Consider the following 22755-nt stretch of genomic DNA (forward strand, 5'->3'; position numbering starts at 1 on the left):
CCTCACAATGTATGAAGCCTATTCTGTGTGACCCCTGATGAGAAAGCGTTCGCTCATCACCCCTAAGACCTGAGTTTGACTCTCAACATGGGTATAACCCGTGAAGCTCATTCTTTGTGTTCCCTGGCGTGATATTACCGAAAGATTGCTTAAAAATGCGATAACGTGTATTCATTGGTTCACTCTTGTTATTCCCGTTATATATCTGGAATATTGTTCAAGCGACCTGAAGCCCAGGTCACTCACTCACACACCGTAATTAATATGAAAGGACCACAAAGGTCGCAGTGTTTTACTAGGGCAATGGAGGTATGTCCCTCTGGCATGTTACGAGGACTAACTTTGCATCATAAACACGCCTAGATCCTGCCAGGCAGTGCGCTTCGGTTGTCGGCTTACAAGCCGGAGTGAGGCTTCCCCAACATGGAGTACATGTATCTGGGCACTAAACATTTACTGTAGGTGTGTCCCCCGGAGATGCATGCTGTTGGTGGAGGTTTATAGTTCATGTTTCAGGTTATGGTGAAGTCAACATGGGGAAATCATGTTGTGTAACCTAATTTTATAAAGATACATTAATCACACACACACACAGCGGATCCAGAAGTGTGCGTGTGTGTGTGTGTGCGTGTGTGTGTGTGCGTGCGTGTGTGTGTGTGTGTGTGTGCTTGTGTGTGTGCGTGCGTGTGCGTGTGTGTGCGTGTGTGTGTGTGTGTGTGTGTGTGCGTGCGTGTGTGTGTGTCTCTCGCTCTCTCTCTCTCTCTCTCTCTCTCTCTCTCTCTCTCTCTCTCTCTCTCTCTCTCTCAAAACTGTATCCGTGCTTGACTGGTAGATAATGATTTATTTCGTGTGACAAGTACTCAGCGTGGGCAGTGTTTCTCAAATACATTTATTTACAAATGGCTCTTGTTTGATGAGAATGGGAATGTTCGTGTTTTCAAAGTCTTTCCCTTGAATTGTTATTATGGTAATCTTGGGGCGATGATTCATATCATAGTGACTTCCCATGAACTGCAGGCGTATATTCCCACAAGAACTAGTCACGGTCTGATTATCACAAGCCGAGGAGGAGGAGGAGGAGGCGTGTTGCCAATATGTGTGTCAATCAATGGAACAGTCTTGGAGACACCTTCACAGACCCTGACAAACGGACATAGGAATGAAGCACCAGCGCCTAGGGACATGGGCTGAATGGGGGCGGAAAACTTGCAGTCCTGTATTGGTCTTGAATCAGTCCCTTCCAACAACACTTAACACGTTTTTACAGAGGCACATGGTGCACTCAAGGCTCGGGTTATATAAACTATGACATGTAATGTCACAATAACGAAACTTATGACAATGAGTTATTGTAAGCATCTATCCTACTTACTTATACAGTGGGACTAGGTTCCGTCCTCACCACGTTATGTAAGATCTTCAAAACCCAGTCTGTTTGTCTGATTTCTCACTAACGCGTTCGTTTTCAAAAGACATTTAACAGTGTTTAACCACAATTATAACGAACTCAAAGGGACCACTAATGTTAGTTTGTTATAGCCGTAGCTCGTTATAAGCATATATACAGCATAAATACAGCAAATGGTCGGGGAAAAACAGTTCGGTCTATCCGTCTGTTCGTTGTAAGCGTGTTCGTTATAAACGTAGTTTAATGTATTCAAAACCGAATAGGTTTATCTCCAAGTGAAAGAAGTAAATCAGTCTTGCAACAGGCGATTGCCGTGATTACCCAGAGAGAATGTCTCACGTAACATGGATGAATGAATGAATTGAATGAGTTGAATCCAAAGATCATATAAACCAACCTAGGTTATGAATAATATGTTGATTAATCGAAAAAGAAATTCTACTTGTGATCATCTCCCTAAGTGTGACTCAATACGAAGGCGAGCTATTCTTGTCGAAGGCCCACAACCATCCCCATACATGCACGATATTACAAAGGCAAACACATGGGTAATTGTTTGATGTTTTCAGGATGTAGATGTTTTCACACAGGTGAAGACTGTGTACATAATGCGTGTGCAGCATGGGGTCGTCACGCCAAATACCGTTGCAGGAATACAGACGCTTTGTTTGTTGTTTAACACCGCACTCCTCGTCACGATATGGCTGAAATATTGCCCATGTGACGTTAAATAATAACTCACTCACTAACACCGCACTCAGCAGTCTTCCAGCTATACGACGGCGGTCTGTAACTAATCGATTATGGACCAGACAATCCAGAGATTGATATCATGGGCATCGATACACGCAATTGGGATATGATGACATGCATCAACTAAATCAGTGAGCCTGACCACCCGATCCTGTTAGTTGCCCATTACGACAATCACGGATCAGAGGCTGTGTAGCCAGTAGGAATTCCGGGTTAAAATATGTGGAACCCATGCTTTTCGTAACTAATGGCGACTTAAGGGATCGGGTGGTCAGGCTCGGAAACGTGGTTGATGGTTTCATCTTGCGCCGACGGCGGGTCGCTGCTCTTGACATCAATCACTAGGTTGTCTCGTCCAGATTCGAATATTTACAGGTGGCCGTCATATAGCTGTAATGCGATAAACAATACACAAACACCGTAGACCACGTTCCATGACTCACGATGAAATTGTCACGACCTGCTTGCTCGTCCAGCCTAAGAAACGATTGGATGAAAAGCTTACTCATATTGAAATAATATTTTTCTTGATTTCTTAAATTCGGTTGTGCTACTGGACCAGAAGTGTCTCTTGTATAGCCTGATATCAGGCCATAAGATCCGGAGAGATATGTTCTAATTGTGTTGCAAAGAGAACGGGTATCATATTACATACGTAAAATAATCAAGATTTAAAGAATTTTGCCGGACGTCAAAACATTATTACACCATGCTTGACGTCCTCGCCCCTAGAATGTTATAATCAATGTAACCCATGAAGATTTCTGTCATAATTGTTCTTCAGCAACCCATGCTTGACGTAAAAGGCGACTATGCTTGTCGTAGCAGGCGACTAACGGGATCGGGTGGTCAGGCTCGCTAACCTTGTTGATGCGTGTCATTGTATCCCTATTAGATAGATCGATGCTCATAATGTCAATCACTGGATTATCTGGTCCAGACACGATTATTTACAGAACGCTGTCATATATCTTGAATATTTCTGAGTGCGGCGTTAAACAACAAACAAACAAGCAAACATACAAAACAATGCATGTGTATTTCAATCACCACAATACTGTTGAATAAGGCCTTAAACCCAATAAATCACTCATTCACTCATCACAGCACAACAGACCAGTGAAGATCCGGGGTAGAATAGGTCTTCAGCAACCCATGCTTGCCGTAAAAGGCGAATATGCTTGTCGTAAAAGGCGACTAACGGGATCGGGCGGTCAGGTTCGCTGACTTGGTTGATGCATGTCATCGATCCCAGTTGCGTGGATCGATGCTCATGATATTAATCACTGGATTGTCTGGTCCAGACTCGATTATTTACATACCGCCGTCATATAGCTGGAATATTGCTGAGTGCGGCGTTAAACAACAAACCAACCAACCAAATCACAACACAAGATACATACACCACTACTGTACATCGCTGCTGATATACCGCGTGATAAGACTGAAAAACAGGCAACTTCAAACACACACTGCCTGTATTCATTAAGCCGATAACGAGTGAGAGCCAGCCATCTTTTGTACCTGTGTTTCCCTTTGTACACGAATACCAACTGGGTCGGCGTGACTAGTTCATCCACCCTGATCTGCAGGTAAGACGGCCATTGTGCACACACACAGAAGAAACAGGCAGACATTCCCTCACCTATACGTGTCTGATTTACAAGCGGGAGATGCTGTGCAAATATTGACCTGATGACAATTATCTCCCTTTCCAGTAGCTTGTCATGGCTGTGTCACTGCAGTCTGGATGGAAATTAATGATTGACATGTTGATGGTTTATTCAAATACTGATGTTCAAATCCACACAGATCTTGCCATGAAAACTGCGCTGATGCAAATGGCGATTATTTTTATTTAGTATTTATTTTAGATTACATTTGTACACATGTGCTTTAGGAAATGTTACTGAGGCCGATGTGCTATTCCTGATAACCATAGATTCACAGAAATTCTGCCTGACGTTAACATGTGCTCACATAATACTACAGTAAAGTATGGTTATAACGAACTCAAAGGAACTACTAATTTTAGTTCGTTATAACCGTAGTTCGTTATAAGCATATATACAGCATAACTACAGCAAATAGTCGAGACCAAAAAAGTAAGTTCGTTATATCCGTAAGTTTGTTATAAGCGTGTTCGTTATAACCGTAGTTTACTGTATATATAATGACAACACCTAGCCCTGAAGACCATACACGGACACCAAACAATGGAGCAAAATCATCCTTTTTCAAAAAAATATTCCTTCCAGTGTAAATAAGGACCAGTCTTGGTTATAAATAAAATATGTTGATTAATCTAAAAAAATAAAGATTCATATCTGTGGCTCTCTCCATGTGTCCCTCAGTAAGATGGGGTCTAGTCATGTCGAAAGTCTCCAACCCCCTCCAACCCCCTCCAACCCACCAACCCCCACCCCACACGTGTACACCTATTCTTTTGTAATTATGTCATTAAGGCACATGTGTTATTTCTGATGACCACATACTGACAGAAATTCTGCACAGTGACAGTCTAAATTGATGTAGAAGACTGATGGATTTACGGGTGAAGGAACGTGCATGTACAGGGAACAGTGAAGACGAACCAGTGTCAGTGATGCATTCCTTATATGTTATGGTAAAGTTTGGTGGTAAACGCAACGTAAACGCAACGTTCCTAAGAGTGAGTTGGTGGGTTTGTTTTACCGCCGTTTTGAGTTATACCACGACATGTTAGTTACAGGTTACAGGTGTTTTATTTGTTTGCTGCTTAACGCCGCACTCAGAAATAGTCCAGCTATATGACGGGTCTGGGCCAGACAATACAGTGATTGACATCATCAGCATCGATCTACATAATTGGCACACGATGACATGCTGCATCAACCAAGTCAGCGAGCCTGATCACCAGCATGGTCGCCTCTTACGGCAAGCATGGATTGCTGAAGACCTCTTCTCTTCCCGAATCTTCGCGGGTCTCACGTGAGTGAGTTTGTTTTAATGCCGTTTTGAACTACGGTATGTTAGCTCCAGGTTGGATGGAAACCCCACGTGATCACGTGATCATGGGTCTTCGACTTAAGTCTTAGTGAAACCACAAGGACGTGTTTGGTGCTGACAAATCGAGGATCATATTCAGCTATGTATTTTAGATCCTGACTCGCCTGTGGGACGCAGCTCTGCACAACGAATGTGACCACAAGTGCACCCACTCTCGCATGACGTTTATGACAGTTGAAACATTAAAACCAACAAAATGGCCCCCTTGCTCAGTGAGAATTTTGGTGATGCGTGTAGGCCAAAATCGCACCTTTGACTATCAATGCCTGGGTTGAGTGTATATATTGCACGTGGGGCACACGTGGCGGTAAACGATTGCCATGACGCACGCGAGGCACACGATGAGGTAAATATCTACCGTGTGGTAATTCTAGGTTTAGAACGCAATGTCCATGACGCACGTGAGGCACACGATAAGGTAAACATCTCCCGTGTGGTAATGCTAAGTTAGGACACAATGTCCATGATGCACGTGAGGCACACGATAAGGTAAACATCTCGCATGTGGTAATGCTAAGTTAGGACACAATGTCCATGATGCACGTGAGGCACACGATAAGGTAAACATCTCGCATGTGGTAATGCTAGGTTAGAACACAATGTCCATGATGCACGCGAGGCACATTCTAAGGTAAATATCTCCCGTGTGGCACTGCTAGGTTAGAACGCAATGTCCATGATGCACGTGAACCACACGATAAGGTAAACATCTCCCGTGTGGCAATGCAAGGTTAAGACACAATGTCCATGATGCACGTGAGGCACACGATAAGGTAAACATCTCCCTTGTGGCACTGCCAGGATAGAACGCAGTATGCGTGGTGCACGTGGGACACATGTGAAAGTACGCTAAACTTCCAGGGTGCCGTTGTACAAAACAGCATTAGCGCTACGACTGTCGTAAGTCTGTATTAAGGTCTGGGTGTTACGGTCACCTTAGCGCTAAGCACATGATAAAGAACACGTGTCTGTATCGCAGTAAGTGAAAATAAAACGCAGTGTAGAATATCTTAAATAACTGAGTCAAATGCTTATTGGGTGAAAAGTGAAATATTATCTTATACCGCGGTAATCAAACATAAAACAAAACATACTTTTTTGCATAGATAAATACTTTGGGCTTTGTCTATGTTTAGTTCAAAGTTATTATACGTATGCTTCTATCACTTTATTTTGCAATGAAGAGTTATCTAACTTGAAATAAATTATTTAATAGATGGCGTTAACGATCGTTGACGTACTTCCTGTTTGGAATCGGCTGCTGGAACTGCAGTCAGAATGGGGAATACAGACACAAAACTAAATTTCAGGAAAGCTGTCATTCAGCTGACCACAAAGACACAGGTAATGTTACAATAGTTTATTCGTAGTCTATCTGACTGCGACTTTCTTGAAAATCGCATTCCAGGCAAGTGTTTACAAAAGAAGAACTTGCATGTGTTACGTTGACAATTTCTACGTTGGCCCTGCTTGCATGTCAACACTGCTCATTATGCAGCGAACTAGGGGAAGGGTACATTCACAAAGAGCGAATTAATTGTCAGCATTATTTTCGTTTGTTACAAATTTAGTTAAAACTCTCGATGACAGATGAGATTCTCTGTCAAATAATAGTTATTTCTTGTGGAGAAGTTAGTTCACACAAGATGTAAGATTGACTATCGCTACAATAACAATGGCATGAAATGAAAACAGTTGTACAGCATGTTCTTGACTTGGACGCCCAGATTTTTTTTACTGTGAACAGAATCTGAAACGGATCATTAAAAGGTAGATAGTCCTTAATCCTTTAAATTTTCTACTTTTCCCCCACTCCCTCTCTAGCTCTATTCAGCCAGCTTGTAGCCACCCAGAGATTATAAGACATCTGTCGCCAAATACTGCTTAGCTGATCAGTCGCAGGATAGCACAGTAATCTTAATGGGCAATGTTTAATAATTACTGATATATGTGTGCATGTGTGAAATGTTTAGAATAGTTGCATAAATTTAGATTAATGTGAACATTTTTAGTCAGCATTGTCAAACTGGATTATTTTGTTTGTGAAAATGGTTAAAATGTGTCAGGTACATGGGACTATCAGATTATGTGGTATTGTCAGCTGTGGTTATTGTATCACCTCTGTTCATTGTTCAGTGTTATTTTTTTTGTATCATACCGTTAGAAAAGTCTGCAAATGTATGCTGTCAGAATTTAAAGCACGCTTCTGAGTGCAAAACATAAAAATGTTTGTAAAATCTAAATTCCAATCTCTTCTTTAATTACCTCCCTGCAAGTTACTACCAATGTTTTGTTTCAAGGAAAGTGAACTTTGAATACAGATTCCAGGTCGAAAACAATAGCCAGTACGTATTTTGGAAACAAGATGACAGCCCACACAAAACACTGCCTGTTTGTGTTTCCGATCTGTAATCTTTAATCATGTTAATCAAAGTTTTGATCCATATCCCCAATCAGTGACATACAGAATAAAACTGATGTTAATTGTTGAATGGACATGTTAACTAGCGGTATTGGCTATTTGCAAGTCTGTATCTGGTGTTACTTAGAGCAAATTTTGCTGGCAAACCATTCACAATGCAGATTTTCTGATATGTCATGATATTGTTAATACCAAAACGTTTGGTGGCATTGGCATGATGAGTATGTACATCCCTCCTCCAGTGTTAATGCTCAGGCATCATCTCTTTCAGCTGTAATTCATTTATAACATTCTTCTGGTTAAATATGACAAGGGTTCTTTTGGAGGAAAAAGGGATTTGCATTGTGGATCTATGCCAAAGTTGTGTTCAGATTAAGCAGTTTTATTAGCTGTTGATTTCAAGATCATAGGCAAGAGAAATTCTTTGCAAAATTAGTGATTAGAGAAATGGAGTTGGCGAAATCACATCTGGAACGGAGCTATGGCAATGGATGGGTCCAGGTTATTTATCATTCTAGAATGGAGGTATTATGCACTGGACAGGAACTTATGATAGGGAGGAGGTAGGAATACCAGTTAAACTGATGCATGTGAACATGGTGAAACATTTGAAATGAAAGATTTTGTATAGCTTCAACTGTTTTTGAAGAATTTCCAATAGCAGTGAACAACATCTACATTGTCTAGTGCTGTGCAATCAAATGTGTATTTATTATGTTGCATTGTTTCTTTCATTGCAACATTTCTGTCGACACAACTAAAGAAATTATGTTCTAAATAGAAACTGTTGACTAAAACTGAATGCAAGAATCCAATCATGTTTAATTTGTTATGGAGTGCTCAATGACGCCTCCAGTTTAGGCTCCTTTGCGGTTGAATACTATTAGCATGAAAAGTAAGTTTGACTTGCCGAATAGATGGTACCATCTACAGATAAGCAGCGTATTTGCGTAAAATACCCCCCACCCCACCCCAAATATTCAAAACCCAAATAATTTCAATTAACTTGCGTACAGAAACGCATGAATTAACTGAAAAACTCCAAATGTATAAAAAAAGCACGAGTAAATACCCAAAGAAGATTTTTCAGCATGCGTACAAAGGAGCTAATTTCCGAAACACAGTCACCATGGTCACAAGCTAATTTACTTTCTGAGTCAAGCCTATATACTTAGAACATGTAGAACAGTTACCATGGTTATATACATCTCAAACATTATTATTATTTTTAAATCTTAAAATGTTTACTCTTTGAGGGAAAAACCCAATAGAGTTATGAATATCTGTGTGAAAAAGTATTGGTTACCCAATGAAAAATGTAATAACCCAATTAAAATAGAAACCCTAGAGTAAAAACTCAATTGCTCAAAAAGTTATCTGGAACTCTGCATATGTTATGTTTAACATTTGTCAGAATGCTTTTGGTGAGTGAGTGACAATTTCCCTACACAAAATATATGTATGTATACATGGTTATTCATGAGAGATTTTTTGCTATGCAAGGGACAAATGGCTTTTGATGAAATTTCTCTATTGTTGTGATTGTAGGTTACTAGACAAGGAGGGGCGGTCGGGTAGCCTAGTGGTTAAGGTGTAATTCGTCACGCCGAAGACCCAGGTTCGATTCCCGTGTGAAGCCCATTTCTGGTGTCCCCCGCCGTGATATTGCTGGAATATTGCTAAAAGCGGCGTAAAACCATACTCACTCACGCACTCACTAACTACTAGACAAGGAGGGGCGGTCGGGTAGCCTAGTAGTTAAGTTGTAACTCGTCACGCCGAAGACCCTGGTTCGATTCCTGACATGGGTACAACGTGTGAAGCCCATTTCTGGTGTCCCCCGCCGTGATATTGCTGGAATATTGCTAAAAGCGGCGTAAAACCATACTCACTCACGCACTCACTAACTACTAGACAAGGAGGGGCGGTCGGGTAGCCTAGTAGTTAAGTTGTAACTTGTCACACCGAAGACCCTGGTTCGATTCCCGACATGGGTACAACGTGTGAAGCCCATTTCTGGTGTCCCCCGCCGTGATATTGCTGGAATATTGCTAAAAGCGGCGTAAAACCATACTCACTCACTACTAGACAAGGCAATTGTAAACTTTAAATGCATCTCGCATTTGGTAAGCATTTGGAAAGTGCTGTGTCCAGTATTGTCATATCTCACTTTCTCATATGTAATCATGTGACAACCCTGATACAGCAATCACGTTGATATTATGTTTACCTTTCCTCGTGTGCACTATTGATTCAGTAAGCAGTGTCCAACTACATTGAATTACTTTGCAACTGTTAATATTGAACACTTATAATCATGATAAGAACTCTCCAATCTGTCATTATTCTAGTTGCCCTTCTTATGGACATAGTATAGGATGCTTAAACAGATAACTTGCTGATTGGTTTTAAAGATGGTTAAGTCTTGGATGGGCATTTTGAAGTTTGGGCAAACAAGGACATGAAACTGTTTATGTGTAACGACCATGATCATGTTTCAGGGCTATCTGCCCCTTCATCAGGTGATGCAGATTGCAGATTGATCTAGCAGTCAGTCACAGGGTGCTTATTGGGGCAGGGTGCTTAATTCAGTAAATCAGAATATAAAGGTCATGAGATAACTTTGATCCAGAGGATCAACATGGTGCAAAGACATTTTGTAGCATACCTACCTATTGATGCAGGTAACTATACTGTCATAAAGAGCACATGTAACCCAGAAGATAAAACAAATTGTAATTTGCATGTGGTTCCTTCAGTATCAGGAATGAGAATATGGCACTTTTCAGTTTAAATATTCATGTAATATAAACATGATAAAAGCAGAAAACAAACATATTGTGAAAACAAACCTGGTAATTTGTTTTCACAACTATGCCTTCCTGAAACATCTGTTATTGTTTTCAAGGAAAACATGGGGTATTAAGTTGACACAATCATAGTGGTATACATCATGATACATGATACTGTTGACATTGTTAATAATATTTTTTTCATTATTAATCTTTTTAAAGTAATAGCTACATTGATGTAATATTCTTTCATAATGAAGTAGATCGGTGGAGACGTGCAGATATTGTAAAAATTGAAACCCATAAGGTTGTGAGTGCATTTGGTTTTTTTAAACCATAAACCATACTTCTCTATGAGAGTTACCTCCCTAATGGGAGCATGTTTACTCCTGTAGCCTGACACGTCAATTATTCACACTATCCAAAAGTGTTAATATCTTGCTACATGGACACTGGGTCAACGTTTCCCGCATAGTGATATGCTATAGGCCTGTCCCCATCCTCTCGACATGGTGATGCCTTTTCACGGAAGTGGATCAACGTTTCACTGCATCTAAATGCTGTATGGGGAAATAAGTCAGAGAGGGCTAGACTGGTACCTGCCCTTCACCTCGTAGCGGCTGCACTGGCGAGAGGCGCAAGTGGTCTAGTTCAGGTAAGGGGCATGGGTTTCCCAGTCGTCCCTTGGGCCACAACCTTTAATTGTGGGTTCAAATCACAGTTCGCCCCGATTATGTTTCTAGGTTTGACAGCACCATACCCGTACTCGTGGGTTTCACCGAAGGAATAAACATCTGAGACCTGCATCACTTCGGGCTTTCCTCCCACATTAAGCTGACACGCCGTGATATAACTGGAATAATGTTCAAAGCGGCGTTAAACCCCACTCACTCACTCTCTCTAGTTTGGGTAAACCAGTCTGGGTCTGGCTCCCTCTTATGATTGTTGCCAAATAACATAAACATATTTAGTGTAATAATTTACAGTTAGGAATGTTTTAAAAATATTTTCATAATTATTTATGTATTTCGTATGTATGCATTTCAATATACATATGTGAGACAAACAAGTTTCTTTTAAAGGTTTGATTACATCTTACAACTACTACTCATCCCCATGTAACTTTCTCAAACCAAAAACAAGTAATGAAATGACGATGTGTAGGTCATCTTGACATTTTGTAGAATGTTCACCTTGACAGGCATACATGAAGAGTTTGACAAGGTAAATTAACAAACAATCATAATCTTTATATATGCCAAATAGGGTTGGTGAAATGATAACAGTTTAGTTTTAAATGATACAGTACAAAGAGTACTATATGACCGCGACAGTAGAACATCTATAGGTATAATGTTTGACAGCTTTCATGTATAGCGATCACAAATTGTGATGTTTTTGAATGATTGATAGCTGCAATGAATCAAAACATTCTGCTTTGAAGTTTATCCATGTCATTCACAAAAACTTCAGACATGACTTTGTATGTGATTTACATGCCCATGTCAATTTATTTTGATTGGTTTTATTCCAAATTCATTAATCATGTTAGTCATTTAACATTGTTTAAATAGCTATTAGCTAAGTCTTTAAAAGGCATTTAAGGTGATACACATAAGGAAGAGAATTAATTGATGTCAACTTCTTTATTATGAGGAACACAATGTTTCGGAGTATATGCTTACTCCATCAGGTGAATGAATGCTGTGGGGCAGAGAGCATATATATGTACATATAAGATCAACAAAAGTAATAAGATAACGAAAGGTGGAAACTTTAACAAGGGAAGCCAACAGATAATTGGCGCTGATAAGTGATTAGCAGAGGACAAATGGAAGTCAACATTCAACAGTAAATTAGCGCAGATAGGTGATAGTGATGGACAAATGGAAGCCAACACTTAACAGTTAATTAATGTATTCCACTCTTAGTATGTGATCCTCGATAATGTATTCCACTCTTAGCTCATGATCCTTGATAATATATTCCACTCTCAGCACGCGATTCTTGATTATTGATTCCACTCCTAGCACATGATCCTTGATAATATATTCCACTCTTAGCATGTGATCCTTGATCATGTTGATTATGTATTCCACTCCTAGCACATGATCCTCGATTATGTATTCTGCTCTTAGCACATGATCCTTGATTATAATGTATTCTGCTCTTAGCACATGATCCTTGATTATAATGTATTCTGCTCTTAGCACATGATCCTTGATTATGTATTCTGCTCTTAGCACATGATTCTTGATTATGTATTCTGCTCTTAGCACATGATTCTTGATAATGTATTCTGCTCTTAGCACATGATTCTTGATTATGTATTCTGCTCTTAGCACATGATTCTTGATTATGTATTCTGCTCTTAGCACAAGATTCTTGATAATGTATTCTGCTCCTAGCACATGATTCTTGATAATGTATTCTGCTATTAGCACAGGATTCTTGATAATGTATTCTGCTCTTAGCACAGGATTCTTGATAATGTATTCTGCTCTTAGCACATGATTCTTGATAATGTATTCTGCTCTTAGCACAGGATTCTTGATAATGTATTCTGCTCTTAGCACAGGATTCTTGATAATGTATTCTGCTCTTAGCACAGGATTCTTGATAATGTTTTCTGCTTTTAGCACAAGATTCTTGATAATGTATTCCGCTCTTAGCTCGTGATTCTGGATAATGTATACTGCTCTTAGCACGTGTTCCTCGATAATGTATTTCACTCTAAGCACACGACAACAGGTGATTCACAAAGAATAAATCATAATGTGGCAATGATATGTAAATGAGATATTGTGATCCGTCTAGCGTAGTTAAATATGCACATATTAATCGGCCAATGTTCACTTTAATATGTGTTTCACCTCTCAATTGCTTTGATGTTCTTTCTAACTATGAATTACAGGCTTTATTCCCATGGACCAGGTGTTGGTATGGTGTCAGCGTAACCCAGCAAATTCCATTTTACTTTGCATACTGTCTGTTTCTGCAACTAATTGCAATGTTTAGAACTAGGCAGAAAATACCGTGGAGTTACTGTATCCCTCAAGAAAGTCTAGCTTTCAACCACAGAAAATACGTTTGACATGTGGAATAGGAAACTAACAGCATAGGGAAGGTATGCTGTTCCATCAGCCAGACATGTTGGTTCAACTTGGTTGTGTGGTCAATCTCAAATCTCATCGGTCGTGGGTCTTTAAAGACACTTGGCTTCTCATGTTAGGGCTTGATACCTCTATCACAGACCTAGCTAAATGGTTTATGTTTGATATAAACATGATAAACGATTTGAAGAATCTTGGCGTAAGATTTTCTATTCAGTTTATTCCTCATTGTGCTTAAATAACATCATATTTATATAATTGAACATCATATTACAAAAAAAGAAGAAAGTGACTACAAAAGATTGAAAGAGTACATTTTACTTCTAAACATTACACATTTCCACATCCACATGGCTTTTGGTCTGGTATAGAGTAGACTGTTTTAATCTTGATAAATGACAGGTACTAACATGGCTACAATTTGCAACCAGGTAATACCGTATTCGACGTAATAAGCGCCCAGGGCGCTCTCAAAATTAGAAATAGGGGGCTCCTATTAGAATATATATTGGTGGAAAAACAGAGTTGAAAGATAAATTTCGTGGTTTATGCTGACAGACTAAAATGTTTATATGCGACAGATATATTTTTCCAGAATTTAATTGCCCATAATTAAGAATGCATATAACACACGAGTACGTATTATACGCGAATAAATAAGTTTTGTGTACATTGATCAATCGGAAGGGGTGCTAAATGGGATTGTTCACAAGCCAATATATTAGCAAATATCGCAGTGGGCGCTTATTAGAGCGGGGCGCTTATTACGTCGAATACGGTAATCCTTTTTGAAACTTGCTATGCAGATCAGCCTTGTGGTGAACTGGTGCCTTTTGGGGATTTTTTTCACATGATGACAAGGTGGATTAATGATTTCTCCTGAAAATGATGGTAGTGCTCATTACTGGAACAGAACTGTCAAACCATGGAATATTTCTAGATAAAACTTGCTATACAGATCAATCTGGTGGTGAACTGGTGCTGTTTGATAATTTGGGATTTGTTTTTTTAAATTGTTTTATGTTCTCATGACGACAAGTTGAACATTACTGAAAATGAGGGTAGTGCTCGTTTTCAGAGCAGAACTCCAAAACCGTTCAATATTTCATCTCCTGATGGGACCCGTGAAGATCCGGGATAGAATAAGTCTTCAGCAAACTATGCTTGTCGTAAGAGGCGACTAACGGGATCGAGTGGTCAGGCTTGCTGACTTGGTTGATGCATGTCATCGATCCCTTTTGCATGGATCGATGCTCATGATGTCAATCACTGGATTGTCTTGTCCAGACTCGATTATTTACAGACCGCCGTCATATAGCTGGAATATTGCTGAATGCAACCAACCAACCAACCAACCAACCATTTCCTGATGGATCCTCTTGTATGAGATTGTCATGGTAGGATTGCCATGATTGCTGCTAACAACATCAGTATCTGTAATGTCTGAAAAAGTATCAAAACTCAAGTGAGCAACATGAACAATGCACTTATAGCATGTTTAATAGCCTGTATTACTATGAATGCTGCATTACTGGTGCCAATTGCCATAATATTATCTAACTGTAACTGAACAGCTGCTGCTTTAATTATGCTTAATTATTGATGAGGATTGCTGACAATAGGGAAATGTATGAATAAGTTTTAGTCCAGATCATATGCTTATCTGAATACTTCAATTTAATTGTTAATTGATTGCTGCACGAACAGGGATGTGTCAAGAAAAAGGTTTCATATATACAGTCAAACCTCATATGGATGAGGAAAAAAGGTCAAGTTGATAGGGGTTCGAAACATCAGGGGAAGTTTATGCTTAATTTGGATACTTGGGATTCCCAAATGAGTTTCAGACACCCGGGAATTTAACACATCCAACTTCCACAAAACGAGGTTCGACTGTATTACATCATGATCTTAGTACTTATACAAGTACTTAAATTTCTGACAGGTCATATCTTATCCTTGGTCTCACTTGATTTCAGCCAATAGAAGCCAATGATGAGGCCTTCTGGGAGCAGTTCTGGTCGGACAGCGTGACATGTGTCCAGGATGTGTTCACACTGATACCAGCTGCTGAGATACGAGCGCTGAGGGAGGAGTCACCGTCAAATCTAGCCACATTATGCTACAAGGCTGTGGAGAAGCTGGTGGCTGCTGCAGAGAGTGGTTGCCCCTCCCAAAGAGAACAACAGACAGGTGACCATCAAATATAACGCTGGTGTCCCATTCCACTACCATAGAGTAACGATCCTGGTTAGAATTGGTCTTCAGCAGCCCATGCTTGTCGTAAGAGGCGACTAACAGGATTGGGTGGTCAGACTTGGTTGATGCATGTCATCTTTTCCCAATTGCGTAGATTGATACTCATGATATCAATCACTGGATTGTCTGGTCCAGACTTGATTACTTACAGACCACTGTCATATAGCTGGAATATTGCAGAGTGCGGTGTTAAGTACCAAACACACATACACACACACACCATAGAGTAGCATGTAATATGCTGCCAAAGCTTGTATTTGAAAGAGGGTGATCTGCATATTTGGTTATAAGAAGGGGTTGACAGAATCAGGGAGACTATACAAGCTTATATTGAATCCCTGAGAGAATATACTTTGAAGTTGCAAGTCAGCATATACAGATATGCCTGATGTCAACAGCCTAAGACAGTCTACGAATTTGAGCACTCGTTTAAGCACATGTCAAGTAAAGATTACTTTGTCTAGTAAGCAATGATAATACAAGTGACAAATTATTACTAAAATTAACCAAAAATGATACCAAAAGGCTTGGTTGTGCTATCAGTATTAGACTTAAAAGGATGTAGTACTGACTTTTAGCATGATTAAGCCTAACACTGCCTTACAGTTAAATTAATGCATTATCCCCCATGGTTTTCATAAAAGTTTGAGCTTTTATCAATTGGCTGGATAGTGGTATATGGTAGAACAATTGTGAAACAACATCCAGTTGAAAAGGTTACGCTTGAGCACTGACTGGACTCTTGTATTTTGAAGTGTTGAACTGTGTGCGCCTGCTGACAAGGATCCTGCCGTATATATTTGAGGACCCTGACTGGAGGGGCTTCTTCTGGTCCACGCTGCCCGGACACAGCGAGGAGGGCGAGGTAGCTTACACTCAAATGTATCTTATTGCCGCTGTCTTGTTGGACCACATGTCACCGGGTTGTTACAGTGCTGCAGTGCACTGTATAGAGTTCATCAGGGTTCAAATCCCAGATTTCCTGTGATTGATCTTTGAATTGTCAGCATCATTTTCATGCCCATTCTCATGTTAACCTCCCTTGCTATTATATTCACTGTACTCCCACTTTAAGCTTACATGCCTTGGGATGACTGAAATGATGTTCAAAATAATGTTAAACCCAACTCAGTCACTTAAAGTTGACGACCCATGAAGATCCAGGGTAGAATAGGTCTTCAGCAACCCATGCCGTAAAAGGCGACTATGCTTGTCGTAAGAGGCAACTAAACAAACAAACAAACTTAAAGTTGACTGCCTCCATGGTCTAGTTGATAAAGCCCTTGCCTGGAGAGTGGGGTATCTATGTTAAAATGTTTCATGGTATCTTAGTGGCATAGCACTAAAAGAATCGGCCTAAAAATTAGTCCGAACTAGTACAAGCAGTCACGCACATTGCTAAGTAAGTGCAAAAGTCTTGAACATGAAGTTAAACCCCATTTCACCTCACTTCACCAGCATAAAAAGAATGCATATCACGGATAATACCAGCTAGATGCCCACACTTAATGAGAATATTTGATTTTTCAGTTGATTTTACATATGTTTGAATGAGAAAACAGTTATTGAAAGCAAGATCTGATGGCTTATCAAATCAGTTAATGTAATGTAGGATATTGAAGCTTGTTTGGTTGTCTTGTTTCAGAATGAGAGTCCACCGCTTGCTCAGTCCCTGTTGAATGCACTCTCGGTGAGTAATTTCCTGCGTGACATCCAAATAGTATGGCAGCAGACTTCAAGGGCCCTAGGACCTCCTATAATACAAACCACTGTAGAAGCATGATGAATTTGTGATTGATTAGTTTTGTTGAAGTCAAGCTACAGACAAGGGCTGGGATGGGGAACTCATGTACTCGGGTCAGGTTGGTACTGAGTAGGACCCGGGTACTCACAGGGTTACATGGCCTCTCCTGTCCCAGCCATTGACTTACCTTGGGTTGTGTATACGAGCCATGGTGATTCTCAGTAGTATATTTTAGGGGTTTGTAGCATTAAAACACGGTCACAGGCGACCTCTGTACCAACAAGAAATAGAATATAAAGCATGTGTGATACTGTATGCATGTCATAGATGGGATTTCCGTGTTTATATCAAAACTTAGTGATAGACTGAATAAATTTAAACATCAACTGTCATAACATTGATTATATAAGAACATAAAAATCAGATAAATGTTATATACATGCTTCATTTTTAGAGGTTTTGTCACACCAATATCATACGGGACTCGCAGTGGATATTATTTGCATAGATTGTTGTTTTCCTGGGAGTATACAGGTTTAGGACGCAATATTTTATATCGAGCCAAATGGGATCGCTATTCCTCTGTCATGTTTAACTGACGGCCATATTTGTTTCTACCCAGGATCTGCTGTTCTGTCCAGACTTCTCCGTGTCAACAAACAGAAAGTCAGGCCCAGTAAGTAACCCCGCACTTGCTGAATTATAGAACCCTGTCAGCTGTCACTTCACAGCAACTGCTGCTGTGATTTGAACATGTTGAAGGCTGAATCCAAAGCTTTTCAACCCAAATACTGAGAGAAAACCATGTTCTAGTTTCTGTAGCATCAACATCAGTCACACATGAAAAGATATCTGTCTGTACCAATATTTTCAGAGGATTCCCAGAAGCTATGAACATGATTGTGTATTTTATTATCAATTATGGTAAAAATATCTGATCACATTTGTTCCTTGGTATTTGGCATATACTGAATTGAATGTTGATATGCAGTGATATGATCCTACTCTTCCAACTGTTACCATGACAACGCATCTGTCATAGGACAATCCTGAAGACATGGCGTCTATCGACAGCTGCGAGTACATCTGGGAAGCTGGAGTGGGATACGCCCACTCACCTGCACACAACAACAACCATGACATCAACCGCACAGAGATACTCAAGCTTATGCTGACATGCTTCTCTGAGACCATGTACCTGCCCCCCATAGGTAGGTCACAGTGACATGCTTCTCAGAGACCATCACTTCCCCCTATAGGTAGGTCACAGTGACATGCTTCTCCAAGACAATGTACCTGCCCTCTATAGTTAGGTCACAGTGACATGTTTCTCCAATACCATGTACCTGCCCCCCATAGGTAGGTCACACTGACATACTTCTCAGAGACCATACCTTCCCCCTATAGTTAGGTCGCAGTGACATGTTTCTCCAAGACAATGTACCTGCCCCCTATAGTTAGGTCACAGTGACATGTTTCTCCAATATCATGTACCTGCCCCCCATAGGTAGGTCACAGTGACATGTTTCTCCAATACCATGTACCTGCCCCAATGTACCTTCTCCAATACCATGTGCCTGCCCCCCATAGATAGGTCATAGTGACATGTTTCTCCACTACCATGTACCTGCCCCCCATAGGTAGGTCACACTGACATGCTTCTCAGAGACCATGTACCTTCCCCCCATAGGTAGGTAACAGTGACATACTTCTCAGAGACCATACCTTCCCCCTATAGGTAGGTCACAGTGACATGCTTCTCCAAGACAATGTACCTGCCCCCTATAGTTAGGTCACAGTGACATGTTTCTCCAATACCATGTACCTGCCCCCCATAGGTAGGTCACACTGACATGCTTCTCAGAGACCATACCTTCCCCCTATAGGTAGGTCACAGTGACATGCTTCTCCAAGACAATGTACCTGCCCCCTATAGTTAGGTCACAGTGACATGTTTCTCCAATACCATGTACCTGCCCCCCATAGGTAGGTCACACTGACATGCTTCTCAGAGACCATGTACCTGCCCCCCATAGGTAGGTAACAGTGACATACTTCTCAGAGACCATACCTTCCCCCTATAGGTAGGTCACAGTGACATGCTTCTCCAAGACAATGTACCTGCCCCCTATAGTTAGGTCACAGTGACATGTTTCTCCAATACCATGTACCTGCCCCCCATAGGTAGGTCACACTGACATGCTTCTCAGAGACCATGTACCTGCCCGCCTATAGGTCGATCACAGTGACATGTTTCTCCAATACCATGTACCTGCCCCCCATAGGTAGGTCACAGTGACATACTTCTCAGAGACCATAACTTCCCCCTATAGTTAGGTCACAGTGACATGTTTCTCCAATACCATGTACCTGCCCCCCATAGGTAAGTAACAGTGACATACTTCTCAGAGACCATAACTTCCCCCTATAGGTAGGTCACAGTGACATGCTTCTCCAAGACAATGTACCTGCCCCCCATAGGTAGGTCACACTGACATGCTTCTCAGAGACCATACCTTCCCCCTATAGGTAGGTCACAGTGACATACTTTTCCGAGACCATACCTTCCCCCTACAGTTAGGTCACAGTGACATGTTTCTCCAATACCATGTACCTGCCCCCAATAGGTAGGTCACACTGACATGCTTCTCAGAGACCATGTACCTGCCCGCCTATAGGTCGATCACAGTGACATGTTTCTCCAATACCATGTACCTGCCCCCCATAGGTAGGTCACAGTGACATACTTCTCAGAGACCATAACTTCCCCCTATAGTTAGGTCACAGTGACATGTTTCTCCAATACCATGTACCTGCCCCCCATAGGTAAGTAACAGTGACATACTTCTCAGAGACCATAACTTCCCCCTATAGGTAGGTCACAGTGACATGCTTCTCCAAGACAATGTACCTGCCCCCCATAGGTAGGTCACACTGACATGCTTCTCAGAGACCATACCTTCCCCCTATAGGTAGGTCACAGTGACATACTTTTCCGAGACCATACCTTCCCCCTACAGTTAGGTCACAGTGACATGTTTCTCCAATACCATGTACCTGCCCCCAATAGGTAGGTCACACTGACATGCTTCTCAGAGACCATGTACCTTCCCCCCATAGGTAGGTAACAGTGACATACTTCTCAGAGACCATACCTTCCCCCTATAGGTAGGTCACAGTGACATGCTTCTCCAAGACAATGTACCTGCCCCCAATAGGTAGGTCACACTGACATGCTTCTCAGAGACCATGTACCTTCCCCCCATAGGTAGGTAACAGTGACATACTTCTCAGAGACCATACCTTCCCCCTATAGGTAGGTCACAGTGACATGCTTCTCCAAGACAATGTACCTGCCCCCAATAGGTAGGTCACACTGACATGCTTTTCAGAGACCATACCTTCCCCCTATAGGTAGGTCACAGTGACATGCTTCTCCAAGACAATGTACCTGCCCCCAATAGGTAGGTCACACTGACATGCTTTTCAGAGACCATGTACCTTCCCCCCATAGGTAGGTAACAGTGACATACTTCTCAGAGACCATACCTTCCCCCTATAGGTAGGTCACAGTGACATGCTTCTCCAAGACAATGTACCTGCCCCCTATAGTTAGGTCACAGTGACATGTTTCTCCAATACCATGTACCTGCCCCCGATAGGTAGGTCACACTGACATGCTTCTCAGAGACCATGTACCTGCCCCCCATAGGTAGGTAACAGTGACATACTTCTCAGAGACCATACCTTCCCCCTATAGGTAGGTCACAGTGACATGCTTCTCCAAGACAATGTACCTGCCCCCCATAGGTAGGTCACACTGACATGCTTCTCAGAGACCATGTACCTGCCCGCCTATAGGTCGATCACAGTGACATGCTTCTCCAATACCATGTACCTGCCCGCCTATAGGTCGATCACAGTGACATACTTCTCAGAGACCATACCTTCCCCCTATAGTTAGGTCACAGTGACATGTTTCTCCAATACCATGTACCTGCCCCCCATAGGTAAGTAACAGTGACATACTTCTCAGAGACCATACCTTCCCCCTATAGGTAGGTCACAGTGACATGCTTCTCCAAGACAATGTACCTGCCCCCTATAGTTAGGTCACAGTGACATGTTTCTCCAATACCATGTACCTGCCCCCCATAGGTAGGTCACACTGACATGCTTCTCAGAGACCATACCTTCCCCCTATAGGTAGGTCACAGTGACATACTTTTCAGAGACCATACCTTCCCCCTACAGTTAGGTCACAGTGACATGTTTCTCCAATACCATGTACCTGCCCCCCATAGGTAGGTAACAGTGACATACTTCTCAGAGACCATACCTTCCCCCTATAGGTAGGTCACAGTGACATGCTTCTCCAAGACAATGTACCTGCCCCCTATAGTTAGGTCACAGTGACATGTTTCTCCAATACCATGTACCTGCCCCAATGTACCTTCTCCAATACCATGTGCCTGCCCCCCATAGATAGGTCATAGTGACATGCTTCTCCAATACCATGTACCTGCCCCCCAGAGATAGGTCACAGTGACATGTTTCTCCAATACCATGTACCTTCCCCCTATAGGTAGGTCACAGTGACATACTTCTCAGAGACCATACCTTCCCCCTATAGGTCGATCACAGTGACATGCTTCTCAGAGACCATGTACCTGCACAGGTCACTGGTATTGGCTCATTTGATGTGTATACAAATCAGACTATTCCTGTGATTAACCATTGAATTCAATTTTGATAAGATGTCATTCAACTGAATCATTCCTTAACCTTGCTCTGTTAGAGTTCAGGCTGGTTACAAATTACTTTGACAACTCTGATTTCTTCCATTTCAGCTGATGCGCACAGTCAACCAAATCAGTGGATTCATTTTTTCACCTCCACAGAAAACAGGTACATTACAGATCAGCAGTGTCTGATTCACTGTTGAATAATGACAGAAAATCTCTGTTTTAATGATAACATTTGGTGAGCTTTAATGTACAGAGAATCTCTCACCTTGTACAACAGTTTTATAAAATAGTTTTCAAAGTGTAGATGGAACCGCAGTATTCCAGCTATGTGATGGCAGCCTACAAATAATCCAGTCTGAGCCAGACAAACCAGTGATTGATATAATGAGCAATGTCACATGCCATCAGAGTACAATGGTTATTGGGGACCTATTCTAACCTCAAGATGGAGATGTTGTTATTTGGTAT

General features: G+C 41.3%; 1 protein-coding gene across 1 annotated transcript in view; it reads left to right on the top strand.

Moving 5' to 3' along the window:
• The first annotated feature begins 5112 nt into the window (after nt 1-5112).
• The window catches only part of LOC124150891 (protein HID1-like), a 32942-nt gene continuing 15299 nt past the window's right edge, over nt 5113-22755 (top strand). Inside the window, exons 1-8 of the mRNA XM_048392285.1 lie at nt 5113-5131; nt 6426-6553; nt 15516-15729; nt 16551-16660; nt 17441-17485; nt 18162-18215; nt 18582-18750; nt 22390-22447. Coding sequence (XP_048248242.1) covers nt 6488-6553; nt 15516-15729; nt 16551-16660; nt 17441-17485; nt 18162-18215; nt 18582-18750; nt 22390-22447 — 716 coding nt within the window. The 5' untranslated portion in view covers nt 5113-5131; nt 6426-6487. The remainder of the gene's footprint in view (nt 5132-6425; nt 6554-15515; nt 15730-16550; nt 16661-17440; nt 17486-18161; nt 18216-18581; nt 18751-22389; nt 22448-22755) is intronic.

The sequence above is a fragment of the Haliotis rufescens genome, unplaced genomic scaffold (assembly GCF_023055435.1).
Source record: "Haliotis rufescens isolate VD_foot unplaced genomic scaffold, xgHalRufe1.0.p SCAF_11, whole genome shotgun sequence".
In the NCBI taxonomy this organism is placed as follows: domain Eukaryota; kingdom Metazoa; phylum Mollusca; class Gastropoda; order Lepetellida; family Haliotidae; genus Haliotis; species Haliotis rufescens.